Below are 19238 nucleotides of genomic sequence, written 5' to 3'. Positions count from 1 at the left end.
CGGCCCTGACTCCACTACCCCACCAGTGTCTGCTCTGGAAGTGGAAACTCATTTTTGACAAATTTGAAAAACTCATTTTGCCAAAGCAAAACATAATTAGGAAGATAAAATCTGCTCCCCAAATTGTCATACAATGTGTTCTCAAAGTTGAGTTGTATTTGATGATGTTTATAAATCCTCAGCTGGGAGGAGAGGAGTATAAGTGCTCAGTAGTTTTTAGCTTCCTTCTTTTTTTCTCCCCTGCTTTGGGTGCTTACTCTGTCGAATATTGTAGTAAGTACTCTGCATATGTTATCTGATTTAATCTTCACAACAACCTCATAAGGGTATGTTGTTTTGGCTTCGTTTTCCAGAGAAGGAAGCCGAGGCTTAGAGGTAACTAACTTGACCTTGGCGCATAGTTCGTTAAGTGGCTGACTGCAGTTAGCTGGGAACTGGCTCTCTGTGATTCCAGAGCTTGTGCTTTTAACCACTGTGCTATACACCCTACTGCCTGTTCTTAGCTCTGAGAGGCTATAACAGAATTTCCCAAGCAGGTATGAGTGTGAAGTCACAGGAGCTTCATCTTCTTTATGTTCCCTTTTCTCCCTCACTGCATCCCATACCTGTGGACTAATAGCCCCCCCCCCCCCCACACAACTTATGCACCAAACACCCCTGAGTGGAACCATTTTTTAAATAGTTGATTTCCCATTTCTGTTTGTATCACCAAGAACCTGACCTAGAAGCTAACTGCTACCCTTTACTTCCTTGGTTTTAAATTTCCCGGTGGCCCAGTGCCCCCTCATGAGTGACATGTAAAAGATAGAAGCAGAGCCAGAGAGCTGTCAAGTGAAGGATGGTGGAGCCTGCCCAATGGGCAGCCTCATGACTGCTCAGGTATATCAACACTGGTCCCAGAGGGGACTAGGCTGATTTTGTTAATTCTGGGGTCATATTTAAGATAATTCTAAATTAAACAGTGGCAAATTTTGACTTGCTTAGAGACAAATCTTATTCTAATTGCAGCTGCCTTATAAATCCAGTTTTCACAAATTATTTTCAAAGGTGGTAGTCTCATGGGTCCCATCTTCAGAGGGTTCACATCATTACTGACCAGTCTCAGTCCAGAACAGGAGCCCTCCATGGTTATGCACAGTCCCACCAAGTCCCCGTCTGTCCTACCCCCTGACGTGCAAGCTCTTGGTGCCAGGTAGCCATTCAGAGCTCCTGGAAGGGTCTGTGTCCTCTGCTCTTAAGGACTTGCTGCTACACCCCTTCTTAGCTTCTCTGTCTGATTTTTATCTCTTGTCACTTGACAGTAGTTCTTATACTGAGGACTTGTGGGATTGTCTTCCCTGTGTCCTCCTCCTCCTCTGCTCCTGATATACCTGCTGTCACCAGCAGCATCCACCTATCTACCTGCATTAGTGAGAAATCTTTTAGTCCTTTATCTCTCCCTGTTTTCCCATAGGCAGTCCAGATTAGTGACTTGCAGGACAGCAAATGCCAGTTACCATAAAGATCTGCAGAAAACATGGAAGGTCTCCAGACAGCTCTTTGCAGGCATTTGCTCCCTGCCCTAAGCGGGAGCCACATTTTGATCTGCATCCTTTATTCCTCCAACTCAAGTGAAAAACCAGGGTGGCTGTTCTTCACTAGAGGATTTGCGGCCCATGTTACCAGTTCTCACTTAGCCTGTGGTTTTAGAGAGGAGGAGGGAGGAGGTGAGAAAGTAAGGGGAGTGTTGGGGGTGCATGGTTTCTAAGAGGTGCAAGCTGTAGGCATAAAATTACTGTAATTTGTTTTTAAAATTCTAAATCTGTTTTCTTTATATAAAAAAACTGCAGTTAGTGAACTGACACTGTTAAATAAGTTGAAGTGTACAAATGTATACGTAAAATACAAGCCCTCCAACTGCCTAATCACAGACATAAAATAATTCTCTTGCTTTTAATGTAGTTTTTATCTTTGATTAATGAAATGTATTACAGTGTTGAAACTTCAGTGAAGTTTGATACTTTGTCCTTTTAGTTAGTACAAAGAAATCAGGAATAATGGCATAATTTCATTTAGGAAAATTATTAAGTTCATGATCTTTTATTTTTAAGACTCTTTTGTGGAGAGCAAGTATATTTTTCAACTACTTTTTTCTTTTTCTGTTGCTTTTATATTGCTTTCCTTGAAATGAAAGGCAAGCATCAAGTGTTGGTTTTATCCTGTGGCTTCACTTTGGAAATTCTCTATTTCTCCCTGACACCTCCTGAAGTCTGTCTGGTGGCATGTTTCATGGCCAGGTGTTCTGTATGGGAAGGCCATTTTAGTGAAAAGGAGAGAGGATGGTCTATTAAATGAGTGAATGAATAAGTGTGTTGAATTGAAAGAGAATAATTTGTTCTCTCTAATAACTAATGGTCCTCATTATCCCACAGTAAAATGTGTATCATTTTTCTGAAACCCATGTAAGATTATTGCTGTCGGGCTTAAATAAAGCAAAATTTTACTCTTTTCCATCTGTGAATGGAAAAAAAAATACAGTATTACTCTTCTTACACAATAGCCCAATGGGAAACATGGCCACTAAAACTTGGAACTCTTAGCTTTTGTTCTCCAGACCGTAGGTTTTTTCCCTCTCTTGTTCTAGTGAAAGCTCTTTATAGTCTGTGGAGGAAATATTCACAGTATGCTTCAACATCCAAGTAGTCTTCTGTACCTGGAAAAACAGGCTAGTGATAAGAATAGTCTAAAGTTCATCCTGGAATTTCATCTTTTAATAAATTTTTATTTCATGCATAATAGTACTTAGAATTATGTAGTATCTTTCCTCCAATGACCAGTGATTTATATAATAGCTGTCAAGTACATTTCTTCATGATCAGTGGTAAAATTGCAGGCATTTGGCTATCTGGGCAGTTTTCTCATTGATCCTGAGAAAACTACTGATATTTGAAGAATGTGAGAATTTATAATTTAATCTCTGAAAATGGTGCTTAAAACAAGATAACACAGTTAATCCAGTGTCTTCCTGGATTGAATTGCAAAGTAAAAATTCCCTTTTTAAAAATTGGCCCTATACCATACAGGTTACAGAATGTATTTTTTGTCAGTAGGGTCCTGTAATATCCAAGAAATAAGTGCAGGCCAAGCAATGTTGGGTGTGCCTTTGACCGGCCCAGAGAGATAGACCTCCAAAAGATGGTGGTGCAGGGGGAGCAGAATAAGTTGTATAGGTGGTTGGGAATAGGGTATGCCACCAGCGCAGTCTTTGTTGATCTAAGACTCTCGCCTTTTTTAGAATTAAGCTCTTAGAAGAATATACATACATGACCATCATTTGCAAACCTTAAATATTTTCTATACCATAATTAATAAAATTTTAAAAGTAAGATCATACCAGATGCAAAATAGGATATTATCTTGTCAGCTGATAAGAACCATCTCTTCCAGGATGGAGCACCATTCCATCACATCATCAGATGGATCATGCTCCCAGCCTACTTTTGCATTCACTGAGTAGATTAATGTTGAAGACCTGCTGTGCTCAGCATCATAATCGGTACAGTGAAGGAGATGAAGATGAGTAAGCCATGGCACCTTTACTCAAATTATAGCGCAGTCCATTTAGTTAATTTCACTGTCCAGGGAAGTCTAGTGGATAGCACAGTGCATGTCCCAAAAGATGTAAAATAAAGGATTTCAGACACTCAGGGGAAGCAGAGACGACTTGTAGCTGGGGCCACCGGGGAAGAGTTGATGAAAAGTGTTGGCAGTTGAGGCATTATGGGAATGCGCTTTGGAGAGAGAGGCCAGTGTGGACTTGGGAATACTTGCCTTTTCTCACCTCTCATTAGTTCTTCCAGCCTGTTGCTGAATGGCAGGGGCCCCCATCTCCATGGCAGTGACCCATGCCATCTCAGCCACTCTACATGACACACGAAGGCCTGCAGTGACACTGCTCACCTAAGTCAGGCTAAGACCCCTGGGAACTTGGAGCCAAACTGGGGCATGTTTAGGATAATCACTAGCACTAGTATTCTCCTGGCTTTTTGCCATAAGAATTTCCAGGGGAAAATGGGAATTTCATTTATAAGTTAGATCAATTAAAACATTTCTTAACTTTTTTGAGGAATAATTGACAAATATAATTAAATATATTCAAAATGTACAAAGTGATGATTTTATATACATACACATTGTAGAGTGATTACCAAGATCAAGAGCATTAACATATCCATCACCTCATGCAGTTTCCATAGTTAACTCTTCAATGTGGTAAGAATGCTTAAGGTGTACTCTCCGCAACTTTCTTTTTTTCTCAGCAATCTTCAAGTATACAGTACAGTAGTAGTAACTATAGATCAAGGTTTTTAAAAAGATGCATCATTTAATTAAGTATACCAAAATTGCACTTACCAACATTGTGTAGCCTATAGAAAAATGGGTAAGATGTAATAACTGAAAACAGCTGAACACAGCACTATACACATTAAAACTATATCAAATACATATGAATAAGCCTGGAAAGGGTGAAGGTGGTAAATTATAGCTTCCTTCTTGAAGAAGTAATATTCTCATTAAAAATAAGATAGTTTTTACAAAATTAGAAGAAAACATGCTTAAACAACTACTAACTTATAGAAAGCAGTTTCTTGGTACCTCCAGCCTGGCTCCTATCTCCCCCGACTCATACTTATCAACATAGCTGTGGAGAAGAGAACTTTGTTATAGGAGCAACAATCCTTGTTCTCTTATTTTGTGCTATTTTATTTTCCAAGCATTTTTTTTTAGCACACACTTACCATCTTCTCAGGTTTAAAAATAGGAACGAAAATACTCCCAAAGTTTTTTCCTGCCCAAAGGTACATATTTCATTAAGTTAAAATTCACATTTAAAGCTATCATCAAGGGCATTAAAATGTTTGTGTGAGGTAATGAGGGTGCTGCACATCAGGATTTTTTTTCCTGTCAAGATTTTGGAAGTTACCTTCTGCAGGACAGTTAGAATCTTGGGAGTTTATTTAACCCAAAGGCTTGGCTATTATTTTTTTTAAAATACTCGGAAGTTTTCCTTTGTGTTATGGAGAGATTTACTGTTGCTATGAAAGGCAGGTGTCTGCCACTTGTATGGTCAGTTGTGTATCTTGAAATTAGATCCACAGTATTCTTAAAATGTTTTTTATGGAAACTTCAAAATGTGTTCAGTAGTAGAGAGAATTACATAAGAAGTCCTCAGGTGCTCATGACCCAGCTTCAGCAGTCTGCAGCTGTGGACAATCTTATTCCTCTTTCCACCTGCTCCAATTTTTTTGAAGTAAATACTAGATGCCATATAATTTTACCTGTAAATAATGCATTTTACATTTCTAAAAGACAAGGATTCCCCCTTTCTAGCATAACTACAATAGTACTATCACTAGTGTAAAAAAAAAAAAAAAGCCCAGGGATGCCTGGGTGGCTCAGTGGTTGAGCATCTACCTTTGGCTCAGGGCATGATCCACAGGTCCGGGATCAAGTCCCTCATTGGGCTCCCTGTATGGAGCCTGCTTCTCCCTCTGCCTCTCTGTGTGTCTCTCATGAATAAATAAATAAAATCTTTTTTTAAAAAGCCCCACAATTGCTTCATTTCATCAAATATCTAATAAGCATTCTCATTCCCTGATTATATTAAGGGTGTGCTTCTTTTTAAAAGCTCCCTATTTAAAAAAAAAAAAAACTCCCTGTTTGAATTGGAATCTAATCAGGGGCCATATGATAGTTAATTTCCTTTTTAAAATTCATCCTTCTGATTTACTTGTTAAGAAACTTGGTGGGCGGGGTGATGGGGGAGGTGTCCTATACAATTTCCCTTATTCTGGGGTTTACCAGTTGCATCATCCTGGTATCTTTTAACATGTTCCTCTGTCTCCTGTATTTTCTGTAAAGTGGTAATTAGAACTAAAGACCATATTTAATTCAGTTTCTTTTAGTTTTTGCTATTACTGCTTCCTGGGTGATGGTGTGCACATCTCTGAGGAGGTACTTAATGTCTGGTTAAAATCAAACACATTTGGACACAAACTCACAGGTATATCATAAATATTTAGTACTCATTTTCTCACGTTTTTCAACCTGAACTTTCTGGTAGTATACTTTCGGAAAAGCACACAAAACCTAACAGAACATCTTGATGAATTTTTACAAAGTAAACACACACCATTGTAGTCATCCCTGAGCTCAAGAAACCTGTATTATTACATCCCCATAACCCCCCTCATGCCGCCTCCTAGAAACTATCCTCTACTCTCCCCAGAAAATTAAAATCCTAATTCCTTACATCAATGATGAGGTTTTCTTATTTTTGGACATGACATAAATTGTCTTTGCTCTTTGTGTGTGGCTACTTTCATTTGTATTCTGTTTGTTAGATTTTTATTCATGTGGTTGTACTTCCTTTATGTATGGTATTTCACTGTACCAACATACCACACTTGATGACTATCTAGTGTAGGTGCACCTATGGGTTGTTTCCACAATTGGATGATTAGGAATAGTGCTATTCTGAGCATTCTTGCACATTCCTTCTCTTGAACAGTTGCATTATTTCTGTTGGATATATACTTAGGAGAATTGCCAGGGCCCCGGGGGACATGTATGTTCAGCTTTAGTACTACTAATTTTCCAAAGTGGTTCGACTGATTTATACTCCATACTATCAGTGTATAAGCGCTCCACGTTCTCATCAGCACTTAATGTTTTGTGTTTTCTTCGTTTAATGTGGCGGTATAACATTGTGATTTTAATTTACATTTCTTTGATGACAAATGAAGTTGAGCCCCTGTTCACATCCTTTTTGACCATTTGAGGATCTCCTTTTGTGGGGTGCCTGGTGAGGTCTTCATATACTTTTCTATTGAGTTGTCTTTTTCTTAACTGATTTGCAAGCATACCTTATACATTCTAAGTATGTGTCCTTGGTAATATATGTCATAAACATCTTCTATTTAGCATGCTTTTTTTCAAGTGTAACTTAAAACAAAATGCTACTATCTTAAGAGTATCGTACATTCTGTTTATCAAATCACAAAACTTTTCTATCAACCCAAAATGTTCCCTTCTTTTCCTTTCCATTCAATATCCCCCTCACAAAAGAAATCACTCATCTGATTTCTCTGACCATAAGTTAATTCTGCCTAGTGTAGAATTTTATATAAGTAATTTTCTACAGTGTATACTTTTTTGTGTTCAGCTTTTTTTCACTTAGCATAGCACTTGTGAGATTTATCCATCTTGTGGCATTTATCAATGCTCATTCTTTTTCATTGCTGAGTAGTACTCCATGGTAGATCATACCAGTTTATTTTTTCATTCTCCTGTTGATGGTCGTCTGGATTGTTTCCAATTTCTGGTTATTATGAATAAAACTGCTATGAAAATTCTTGTACACCGCTTTTTATGGATGTGGCATTCACCTTTTAACAATTCATTAAGCATTTTTCTCTTAATCATACTAAACAGTTTGTCTGTTGTTCTCTAAGAAATCCAGACACATGAAAGCCTGGATTCCTGCAAAAGATAAATGATTCATTTCCTAAAAGAAATTTTTAGAAAACAATTTCATAATAAGATTCTATTACTAGTAGCTTAAGTAATTATTATAAGTAACTTCTTGGGGATATCAGTTTCTCTCTTTGCTCATTTGGAGTTTCATTCATATGGATTTTTCCTACTTCCTCACTTGTACAGTTGTATATAATTAGTCTTACCGTAGTTATTTGCATTTGCACTAATAAAGATCTTGTCTTTTGAAGGAAGAAAATTACTTGGTCCAATGCATCAGCCTCTCAACTGAATGCCTTAAATTCAGAACAGTTTAAATAATCCTTGGGAATGGGGGCAAGTGAACATTCTAAAAACTGGTATAGCTTACAATGTTTAGAAAGTACCTGGTACAAAAATTAATTTTGTGCTACATGTCACATTGGAGGTGTGTGTGTGTTATAAGAATCTGGTGATCTTAAGTAAAAAACAGCACTGCTGAACTCATCCACTCCAATGCCTATGATATTACTTTCTATAAATACTTTCTGAAACATTAGAGCTTTGATCTTGTTGCCAAAATGTGAGATCCTATAAATTTTCTAATTATAAATGACAGTATTTTAATTTCATTTCATTTTCCCTCTGTCCTCCCCATCCCACTCCCAAGCCCCCTCCAACATGATATGACTCTATTACTACAAGTCACAAGATTGAATTAAAGCACACATCATTCCTGCTTATTGCAGGGAGAACCACAGCTGCTCTTTGCCCAGATAACTAGTGTGAGACCCAAGTAGGCTATTCTTTGCTTTATTCTGTACTGGGTCAAATGATTGAAGTTACCTGTCAAAAGCTAGGCTAATAAAAGTGGAAGTTCCTTTACTCAAATAGGGCATAAAGTTTGTTTCTTTAAGCCAGTTGTTCAGAGAAAGCTCTTAGTAGAAGAGATACAGAAGTTGGAATTCAGTTTTGTGTCTCTTCTTCAAAGTAATGTGATTACTTACTGTATGGTGAACAGTTTAATGTAGGTGTATATATGACACCTTTGATCATAAAGATTTTGCTTTAATGTTTTTTCCAACAAAAGTGTTTAATTTTAGAGGGACAGTAATTAAAATTGCAGTTCCATGTAGCAGCTCTATTTTGCACATTTAAAAATTTAGAATCTACCTCTAGGTGGCAGCACCAGATACTTTTTTCCTGTTTCACTAGACCTTAATGAGTTATGGTATAAGCAGTAAAACTTTTAAGTCTCCCAAAACTTTAAAATAAGCTGCTTGTTGCCAATTCCATGAGGATTTGGAAACACTAATTCCTACGTAATGGAATAGAGTATGTTTGGGGCTTGTTTAAGCCTAGTTTTTGACCTTTAAAAGAAAGATTCCAGCAGCAGTGATCCTTATTTTTTAACATGATGTTATATGTTTTCATAAAAAGATTTAAGTTAGCCCTCTGTGATTTGTCTGTTGAACTTCTAATTGTGCTCCCAAGAAAATTACTTTTTTATAACATTTTTGTATCTAAGTAACTTGGACAAGAATCATTAGATACCTAATATTTTAAAGTAATTATAGTGTCCCCTCCTGTTATATTTTTAAAATTTAACATTGATCTATGACCAAGAATGCTGAGATGAAACCCCTTCTCTTGAAAAAAATCAGCATGGGAATAAATCTGAAGTAATTAGCTATGCCACTTGGCTTTATTATTGCCATGAGCAGATAAGGGTTGTTTGTAGAATTGAACATTAAAATAGACATTTTATAAGGCCTGGTTTTTTTTCATGACTTTTGGACCCTTGCTGGGCATTTCCCCATAAGTAGTCAGAGGGCCCTTGTCCTCTTTTGGCTTACTCGTTAGGCAGGTTCCCATGAAACTTCAGGTACACTAAGTAGGTGGAGGCTGGTAGGGTAGCCTAGAGAGCTTTCGTTGCTTCCTTGTTATAGGTTGGCTGTTTGTGGGTATGTGCAAAACCAGTGTTGTTTCGTTCCTGGATTTTTGGATTGTGGAAGAAGTCTGCAGTTGAGAAAACCTTTGCCTACTGTTTTTCTTTTTCCTTACTTTTTGAATAGTATTGGCCTGAGAAATTGATGAATCATCATACTGTCAGAGAAAAAGTGAAGTTCTTTCTCATAGTTCTTGATGAAGCAAGGCATTTTGTGAATACTGTTGGATTCACAAATAGAGTTTCAGGAATTTGTAACAGTTACCCTCAGTACAGAAAAGAAATGGCTTCATTTACAGATGTGGCCTCTCTCACTCATTTTCTCTGCCCCCCCATCTTTATTATTAAATTTTTTAAAGATTTTATTTATTTATTCATGAGACACAGAGAGAGAGAGAGGCAGAGACACAGGCAGAGGAAGAAGCAGGCTCCATGCAGGGAGCCTGATGTGGGACTCGATCCCCGAACTCGAGGATCATGCCCTGGGCTGAAGTCGGCACTAAACCGCTGAGCCACCCGGGCTTCCCCCCACCCCCCACCCTGTCTTTAAATGGGATGGTATATATTCCCACACTCTTCATGAATTTACTCTCTCTCTTAGGGGTTAGGTAATTTGTAAAATAAAAATGTATAGTGACTCTCAGGGCCAAGTTACCTTGGCTACAGTAAATTATGTCACTAATAAACAAGAATATTTTTTCAAATTGCTTTTAATGTGTACTTTTTTTTGTTGTGTGATCATATTAGGAAATTCTCATTTTGATCAACTCCTACAAAGAACAGCTATTAACTTGCTGTGTAGTGTGAACATGTGTTCCATATATTTTTCCAAATGCATAATCTTGAGTGAATATCATTTAGATTTAATTATGTTCATCCACTATTTTATTTTTTCATTCATACAATATTTATTACATGCTTATTACATGCTGGGTATCACTGAAAGGGGTTTGTCCTCTTATGTCTAATTTAAACTTCAAAAGTGCCTGGTCAGTGACACTACCTCCATTTTGTAGGTGAGAAAATTGTGACTCATAGTCTCTGTCTTTTTATTCTTTGTTTGGCACCTTTTCACCATGTCACTCAGCCTCAAGTGTAGGTGTCACTTGAAAATTGACCAAATAGAGTTTAGGATCTTGTCACTGAGTTCTGAATACATCTATACATCTGTTTATCTACCTATGCAGCTATTGATAGAATTAAAACGGTTTTCACATATTCTTGGTATTTGAATTTTTTGCTCAGTGACTTTTATATTGCTTATTTACCTTTATGCTAAAATAAATATGATAGCTTTCCTTAGAGTTCTTAGAGCCTAGAATTTTTAGGGATGGCTAAAAGATGATGTCAGAAACATATCTTAAGATACCGTGTATATTAATTACCTTTAAGTGTAAATCCAAATAGTATATTTTGACAGATAGGCTTTGACCAAAAGTAAATAAAATTGGCCAGCCTAAAAATGTTTCTTTTCTTTAAATAGTTTGTGGAGATGAGATAGGATAAACTACCTCAATGTATCGATTGATTTCTTGTGTTATTTTGATTGAAATATGGATGGTATATTTTGTTTCAAGATTGTTGGGAATGTTTTGGCCTATAGAATCTGTAGATCCATTGTTTTTGCACATATTTTAAATTTCTGAATTCAGAACACCAAAAAACCATGTTGCGTTTTTCTCGGATGCTGCTACTGAATTTTAACCACTGAATTAGATTGCACCCTACATGCTGTTAACTACTGAGCCAAGATGGAATCGACCATTGCATTGAAATCAGGGTTAGCAGTTGTATCTACACTTGAAGGAGTTATAATAGCATTGGACTTGTTTTCTTTAATGGGATTTTTATTCTCTATTTTCAGTTTTAATCGTGAAACTTTGATTTTAAGAGATTTCTTAATAACATTGCACATTCATTTGAGATTCTCACTGGAACTGTAAAACCATCCTATAGAAATAGTTGCTTCTGAACCCAAACATCTGGGGGCATATCAGCTTTGTGTTAGTGAAGCTGGCTTGTTTTATTTAATAAAGTGATCTTTTGTAAAAAGAGAAGTCAGTTGTCCATGTGATGTGAGCCTTTATCTTGAGTTCAAATGGTTGTGTATATGTGTGCATGAATTTAAAATTATTCCTTTGTGAGGGTTTTTTTTTTCCTTTGGGGTCTTTATCACATATGGAAATTCAAATAATTGTACCTTTGTGGATTTGTTTTTTCTTTAACATTAACAGGACTCGACCCCACCCAATTTAGAGTTCATCATTATCATAAGGATGAGGAGAATGATGCCCTACTTGGTGGCCCAGCACAGCTCACTGATGAGGAGAAATACAGGGACTGTGAAAGATTCAAATGCCCATGCCCCACATGTGGAACAGAAAATATATACGATAGTGTCTTGGATGGTTCGGTTAGTTTCTTTTTGTTTCTTTTCTTCATTTTGTTAACCAACTACTGTAGAGGCCTTTCCTTCCCACTGTATGTATGGAAAGGGAGGAAAATGTTGCTTTCATGTGTTTAAAGAATTTTAGCATCGTATGAATTCTGCCTTTGCGACTTTATTTCTGCTAGAAAACTCTTAGTATATGGTGCTTGCATATTGTTTTTGGCTTCCTAGAGTGGTTATTTGGCCTTGGTTTTTAAATGGAATCTCTTAAAAATTCTAAAGTATCTTAAAGTATTTTTTTATTGTAATTCCTTAATTAGTAACTTGTATTTCCCCACTCCCAGCTCCAATTTATTAAGACTTAGAGCAATATTTGCCTTTATCTTAAATCAAGTTAATGGGAACTAAGTGTTTTTGGAAAGTTTTTGTTTATCTTTACACATCCCACTTGCCTCCTTTTTAACTAAGGTACTCTGATTATCTTTTCTGCTGTCTTTGCATGTCAGACATTAAAAAAGTCACAGGGAGACATTCCTCTCAAGAAGTACTGCCAAAAAAATGTATCATTGACCTTGGATCAGAACTTGAAACTTAGCCAATTTACTTGATTCAACTGCAGTGTTATACATGTACTAGCCATTGGCAAATGAGTAGGCAGCAGAACTGTGTAAAACCTTGAAACTGAAAGGAAATACATCCTTTATCTAAATTAAAAGTAATTATTTTAAGTTAATTTGGACAAACAGCAGATGTTTTGCATTTTTTTGAATCAAAACAAAGCAGTCTTTGGAAGCAAGTGCAAGGAAGAGGCAGACACAGATCAGCAGTACTTGCTAAATCCTTGAGTTTTGCTTCATTACAGCTGTAAATAAGATAGTTAATTGCATGGAGGCTTGACGACTTGCAGATGGGCTAACTGTGGAAGAGCCGATGTCAAGCTCTAAAATCTCTTCCACCTGGAATTGCTTAGTGTGGCGGGTAGGGTTATGTACCAGATTGGAGCAGGAAACCAAGATGTTTAAGTATCAAGAAGGAAAACAAATGCTCCAGAAACCCCAACAATTTTCCTATATATTCTATTTGCTTTGTTTTGTTTTTGTTTAAAACAAAACAAAACAAGAGGTTTTTTTTTCCCCCCGCCCACTAATAGTTAATTCTTTCAAATTTCTACTCTTCTTGCCTTCCCTTCCCCCAAATAATTTTCATTTGAGGGGGTAGTGGAGAGGGAGAATTACAGAAATTTTAGATTTTCTAAGGGGACAATAAGTGATTGCTTTCTGGTGTAGTACTTAATTTTTAGGCTTCATCTTAAAATTAAGTTGCCAATATGAAAGGAAAGTAATATCATTAGTACGCTTGCTCTGTCTTCAAGTTTGGAATGAGTAAGTACAATTTTAAAACTCTGATCAATATCTCTGAGAAGAATGTTTATTTCCAATGGTGTGACTTCACTGGTATTTTTAGAGGGAAAATTATTTCATCCCTAAGGTCTGTCATATATTGAATGTAAAAACAGAAGTGATTTCAGGGTTTTCCCTTCGACTTGTATTCCATTTTATGATGGCCAAGAGGCAGGAGGTTCGTGTGACTAAGGGGATCCTCGAGAGGACAGTAGTTGAAAAAATAGGGTTAAAAACTCAATAATGAAACGAATTAAGAATATTGCACACCAGGAGAGCATGTTAGTTTTTAAGCACAAAAAAACCTTTGCTAGCCTTGCAGTAACCCTTTGTGTATTTGTCTGTTCTGGCTTCTGTAGGGAACTGATGTGGAGCCCAGCTTGTATCGCTGCAGCAACATTGATTGTAAGGCTTCACCTTTGACCTCTGTGGTACAGCTGAGCAACAAATTGATCATGGACATTAGACGTTGCATTAAAAAATACTATGAAGTAAGTATCCACGATGAGTTTCTTACATATGGGGCTTACTTAGGTTTGGTTCTTGTTCTAAAATAAAACAGTATGGTTTTGTATTCCTGGTTTTTATGAAACTAAAATTCTTAGAAGACTTTGCAGGAAAGGCATTTTATTTTCTATTGGATATCTCTTTCATTAAATGAGCAGTATTTTAAATACTGAATTTTTGCTTTAAAGAAAAATGAGAATATAATCAGGAAATATTTTAGTTTATTGTTACCTGAGTAAGACTAAATTAAGTGGTCACTCAGATCTTTGACCAGAGGAGAAAAAAATCAATATTGCCTGTCTTTGGCAAGTAGAGTCATAACATCATGTGTGGTGATTTTAATAACTGCCCACAGGTTAAGACTTTTTGTGGTAATCTAAACCATTACTTGGTTGTGTTGTCCAAGGAAATGAAAATAAACATTTTTTAAAGATTTATTTATTTATTTTGAGAGAGAGAATAAAAGTGGGAGGGGCAGAGGGAAACAGAGAGAGAATATCAAGCAGTGGAGAGACACACACACACACACACACACACACACACACAAAAGCCCAGAGCCTGACACAGGGCTCAATATCAAGACCTGAGCCAGTTGGACGCATAACCGATTGCACCACTCAGGCTCCCATAAGCGTTTTTTAACTTTAAATGCAATGCAATTTGTCTGGCATTTTAAAGAGACTGTCTAATTTTTATAAGTATATACTAAAAATGTTAGAAAAGTGAGTGAGCAGTCTGCATTAGAAAGAAGGCCTTTTTTCAAAGCATTTATTTTGGTTTTAACATATAGGGATGAGGGTTTTTTTTTTTTTCAAAACTTAAAATTGAAGAAACCACATGCTTCTCATTTGATTTTTCTTAGTGTTTATGTCATTTGTCATCTAAACAAAATTCCTATTACATAAAAGCTCAGTGTAACTTATTTAAAGAAGCTACATTGGCAAAGCATTTCCAAAAGCTCAGATTCTATTGGGTAACACCCATGACTTTAATCGGTGTCATCCTTTAATATCTACTTATATTAGTTAACATTTACTACAGCATTTTCTTCTTTAAAAATCGACCTCAGGGATCCCTGGGTGGCTCAGCGGTTTAGGCCTGCCTTCGACCCAGGGCGTGATCCTGGAGTCGTGGGATCAAGTCCCACATCGGACTCCCTGCATGGAGCCTGCTTCTCCCTCTGCCTGTGTCTCTGCCTCTCTCTCTCTCTCTCTCTCTCTCTCTCTCTGTCTCTGTCTCTGTCTCATGAATAATAAATAAAATCTTTAAAAATTTTTTTTTAAAAATCGACCTCATGAAATGAAAATCAATTATTAGATTATTAGGATGAAGAGTAGAAGCATAGAGTTTATTGTGATTTTGGAGTAGGATAATTTGTATTTGTCAAAAACACCCAAGTAGATTTGTCTGAAGGTATTTTAGAAATAATAACTATGACTACATTTTGAGAAATCTGAAGTATTTTAGTGAATAATCCTCTGCTACACTTAATGAACAGTTAGATCAGAATAAAGGTTATCTGTGGGTTCACATTGCACAGTAGATGAAATGTTCAGCACATATAATGTTAGGCCTTTATTTAGCATGAAGAGCCCAAATCAAAACTATTTAGCTCCTCATTTACAGACCTCGTTGAGCAGAGCATGATTCTTGACTCTTGGAAAGAATTCTGAGTTTTCTCTCAGTGTTTAGTCTATCAAAATCTTTACCATGGAAATGTTAATACTAGAGGAAACTCATCTTTTCCTTCTATAAGAAAGGACAATCTGTTATGACTAAGTTGAGAATAGGCAGAAAAGGGATCTTCTGTATAGTTAGAAATATGTTCTAACTGAAAGATTGATTTCTAACTGAATTATATGTGGGGGGGTGGTATGAGTATTTTTCAAGCTAAATAACCTACTTTTAGGCAGCTAGACATTTAACACAAGGTTTCCGTTGTATTTGCTTTAATTGTCTTTTCTACCAGGTATCTCAACAGCAGATAACAGTTTTCCTCTAGTTAAGTGTGCACTGGATTGATTTTTCTATAGGATTTCTTATTAAAGTGCCCAAATACCACTCCTGAAGTTGAAGCTTGATATGACTCTCCTCAAAATTAGGAACTTATTTCTCTGCTTGCTTATCTTAGTCATATATAATTGGATGGGAGCAAAAGAAATCCATTTATTTGTTCTATGGCCCCATAGTGAACTAATCTCTAAAATTCTCAAGATGAGAGCTTTTATACAGAATGCTCAAACGCCTCTACATTCTACTTCACTGGTAGACTCTTCTCTTTTCTCCTGTCCCCAGATTTAAAGGAACTTTTGCTGGTAGAGGGACGTGGCATTAGAGTTTTCTTTTGTTATTCTGCATCAAGTGATAGTGATGACCGTAAGTTCAGTGTGATATACTGTAGCAATGGCAATCCAGCTAGAGATTAATACACCAACTGTCCTGAAGACAAAGATATTGATAATAAGTACTGAGGTAAAATGACTGTTTTCTGAAATGACCCAAAGAATTTATTCTCATTTCACAATTTAGACAGTACTGGGCATAAAAGTTGTCCCTGGACTGAAAGCAAGAGTCAATGTTGTGTTTCATTTTTGTCTTAACTATCACTGCAGAGGAAGTAGAGCCTACCTTAAGAAAGGAAGGCATCTATTTAGGGAAGGACCTTGAAGAAGACAGTGGAGGAGTATGGTACTTGACCAAACACTATCACCTGCCAAGGAACATAGTTCTAGATCACCAAGAAATCGGGGTGTCAAGAACAAAGGGACAGAAGTTTAGCCTAACACAATATGGTTCTGAACCACTTTTCAAAAAAATACATCATATATCCTGTTAGTTTCTGTCATGAATAAATAGTGCAGATCGAAGAAATGTGATGTAACAAACATTAAAAATTTTGCATATCTGATAATCTGTATCATATATTTTTATATTGGCTCCTTCCATAGGAGACAATTTCTCTCTCTCACCATATAGGAGTGATCGTATCCCTTGAATTCTCATTTCTTAGAACATTTACATTTCAGTGTACATAGAAATACAGAAAGCATCGAGCAAGAAAATTTAGTATATTAATTGCTTTAGGAGGAAAATAGTCTAATACTTTATCCCAAGACTTGATGGGAGCATTGAAAGACTTGGAGGTATCAAAGAAAGCTCTAATTCAAAGTTCATTTTGTGCCCTGGTCCTTGTTGGTTCCTCTACACAAAGTTGAAATTGAACTGGTATTTTTTGAAAATCATAAAAAGGCCATGTAAAGACTGTATCTCTAAGCTTTGAAGGATGTTTTTGAAAGACTCAATTTTACAGTGAAAAATTGATATGTGTTTCTTTTCCCCTTAAATTCTGTTCCAGAAGAGCAAATAGACACACACGCACGCACACACACACAAAAAGAGAGAAACACTAGCTAATCTAAATTGGGAAATGAAGAGGGCTTTTTTTAAGCATGAAAATTTCATCATCTTGTCAGCTGGCAGAATGCCTGCTGTGTGGATTCACAAAGGCTAAGAATTACACTTTCATGAAATTTTCCTCACTAACTGCCCTGGTTAATTTGAAAGATAACCCACTGTTCTAATTCATTCCTCAATTGGGCGGTGCAGGTTTTATCTTTGATCTGACAAAGCATTTGTGTTAATCGTTTTGGCCCTCCACTAGACACTCTTGGGATTGTGCTTTTACAATAAATGTGTCTGTGATAGCTCTTTAGTCTATTATACTTACAATAGATCCATAGAACTGGTAATTAATTCTCCACTGCTTTGGAAATGGGAAGAATAGGTGTAGCTCTGTCAAGTGCTGCTGGGAAGTTTGTTTAGCTGGTTCATTTTTGAAGTGTTCCCCTCAGCCGTCCACGAAGCAGCCACCGAGTCTGAGATTGAGTTGCTGTCTACCCCAAAGACTTGCTGATAAATGGAAAATCAGACCCCTCTTGGTACCTGGGAGGGGTTTAGTGGGTCATTTACTTTCCTCTCAAGTACTGTTAGTTATAATATACAGTGAATCTTCATTTTAATACGTAGCCATTTGGTTCTAAGGCTGGATAGTCAACAGAAATATACTCCTAAATTCTCACTGATGGCTTATGCAGGTTTTAGAGTTCTGCTGTGACAAAATGTATCCCTCACGAGTGTTGGAGTCTTTCAAGCCACTTGTAAAGGAGCATTACTTATCTCCAGCACTTCACGTTGCTGACCCTCCATCTAGAATACTTAACTCAGTGTCATGCATATGATAAGTGTCCATTAGTTTCTTGGACCAGAAAGTGATGGTTGAATCTCTTGGAAATTTGCTATTGATTATACAATTTCAGAATTTTACTAAAATAAGCTTTCTGAGGACAGGGGCTGTGCTTTCTTCTGTGGCTCATCTGTGATCTCTGCCGCAGCCTGTTGCTCTCTGTAGTGTGTATATTTTAATGGTTAGTAACCAAAGGAACCAACAAATGAAGGTTACACTATCATATGTTTTCTTTATTTTTTTATATGTTTTCTTTAAATTCTTTCTTACACTCCTGTCATACTGGCAGAAGGTTTATCAGTAGTATACAGGATTCTCGGGTAGCACAAAATCCCACAGAATTTTAAGGTCATGAAGGCAGTGACGGAGCCTTTTGTTACTCTGCCTTCCATATGTTAAGTCCCCGATTACTGTTGATTTTATGATATGCTGAGCTCCAACTTCATAGCTCTAATTTGTTTTCTCCCCCAAACATTGTATCAGGCAAAGAGGCACTGACCAGAAATATTTTGTCATGGTTCAAAATCACATTGTGCAGTAAAGTACTCCTTGTCCTGATCCCAGTCTCTCCCTAATGATACAAAGTGGATGCTCACTGTACTACTTTTCTCATTCCAGCTCTTTCCCTGGTCTTTCTCTTTTACTCCTTAAAATATTAATTGTGGCATAAGCTACATTTAAAAAATCTCTTTTGGACCCACTTTTTTGAGGAATTCAAAAAATGACGTCCAATGTCAGCTGCCTCATGATGCAGAGACTTTATTAGGCTCACATATACAAGCACCTAGTGAAGAAGGGAACAATTGACCAGTGATGCTGAGCCTCAGCGTGGTGGCTGTGAGTCCATCTGGAAGATGGCACACATCTGGGAAGTAGAGTGGGATGTTTTGTAGTATGTGAAGAATCCATGTTAAACTTGTTTTTTGTTTTAATCTTGGCAAATAAGTAAAAGCCTGTTAATTTTGGAATGGATATGCATTCCTTGAAAACAAAACTAAGGACAACCATCAAAAATAATGTTAAGGCAGAGATTGAATTGGAGGTATCTTTTATTGAAAGTGCAAGGGAAAAAAAAGAAAGTGCAAGAGAGGCTTGGTGAAATATTGTTTAAAATATTTGCTCCACCAAAATACACAGACAACAGAATCCATGGTGTCCAGCTGTGCTTGATGGAAGAGCATTTCTTGAGGAATACACAGAACTTGATTAATTAATAAATCTGAGAAATGAGAGAGGAAACAGCTCCCTTCCTGCCCC

At 36.8% G+C, this 19238-nt stretch overlaps 1 protein-coding gene across 2 annotated transcripts in view; it reads left to right on the top strand.

The window, feature by feature from the left end:
* Positions 1–19238, top strand: part of POLA1 (DNA polymerase alpha 1, catalytic subunit) — a 310973-nt gene that overhangs the window by 133100 nt on the left and 158635 nt on the right. For both annotated transcript variants that reach the window (XR_013375181.1, XM_077890067.1), the window contains 2 exons: positions 11677–11855; positions 13591–13722. Coding sequence is in view for 1 of the 2 variants with exons in the window: in XM_077890067.1 (XP_077746193.1) it covers positions 11677–11855; positions 13591–13722 (311 nt within the window). In the remaining variant the exon portion in view is untranslated. The remainder of the gene's footprint in view (positions 1–11676; positions 11856–13590; positions 13723–19238) is intronic.

This window comes from Canis aureus, chromosome X, assembly GCF_053574225.1.
Source record: "Canis aureus isolate CA01 chromosome X, VMU_Caureus_v.1.0, whole genome shotgun sequence".
NCBI lineage: Eukaryota > Metazoa > Chordata > Mammalia > Carnivora > Canidae > Canis > Canis aureus.
This window is presented reverse-complemented; position numbering and strand designations above follow the sequence as displayed.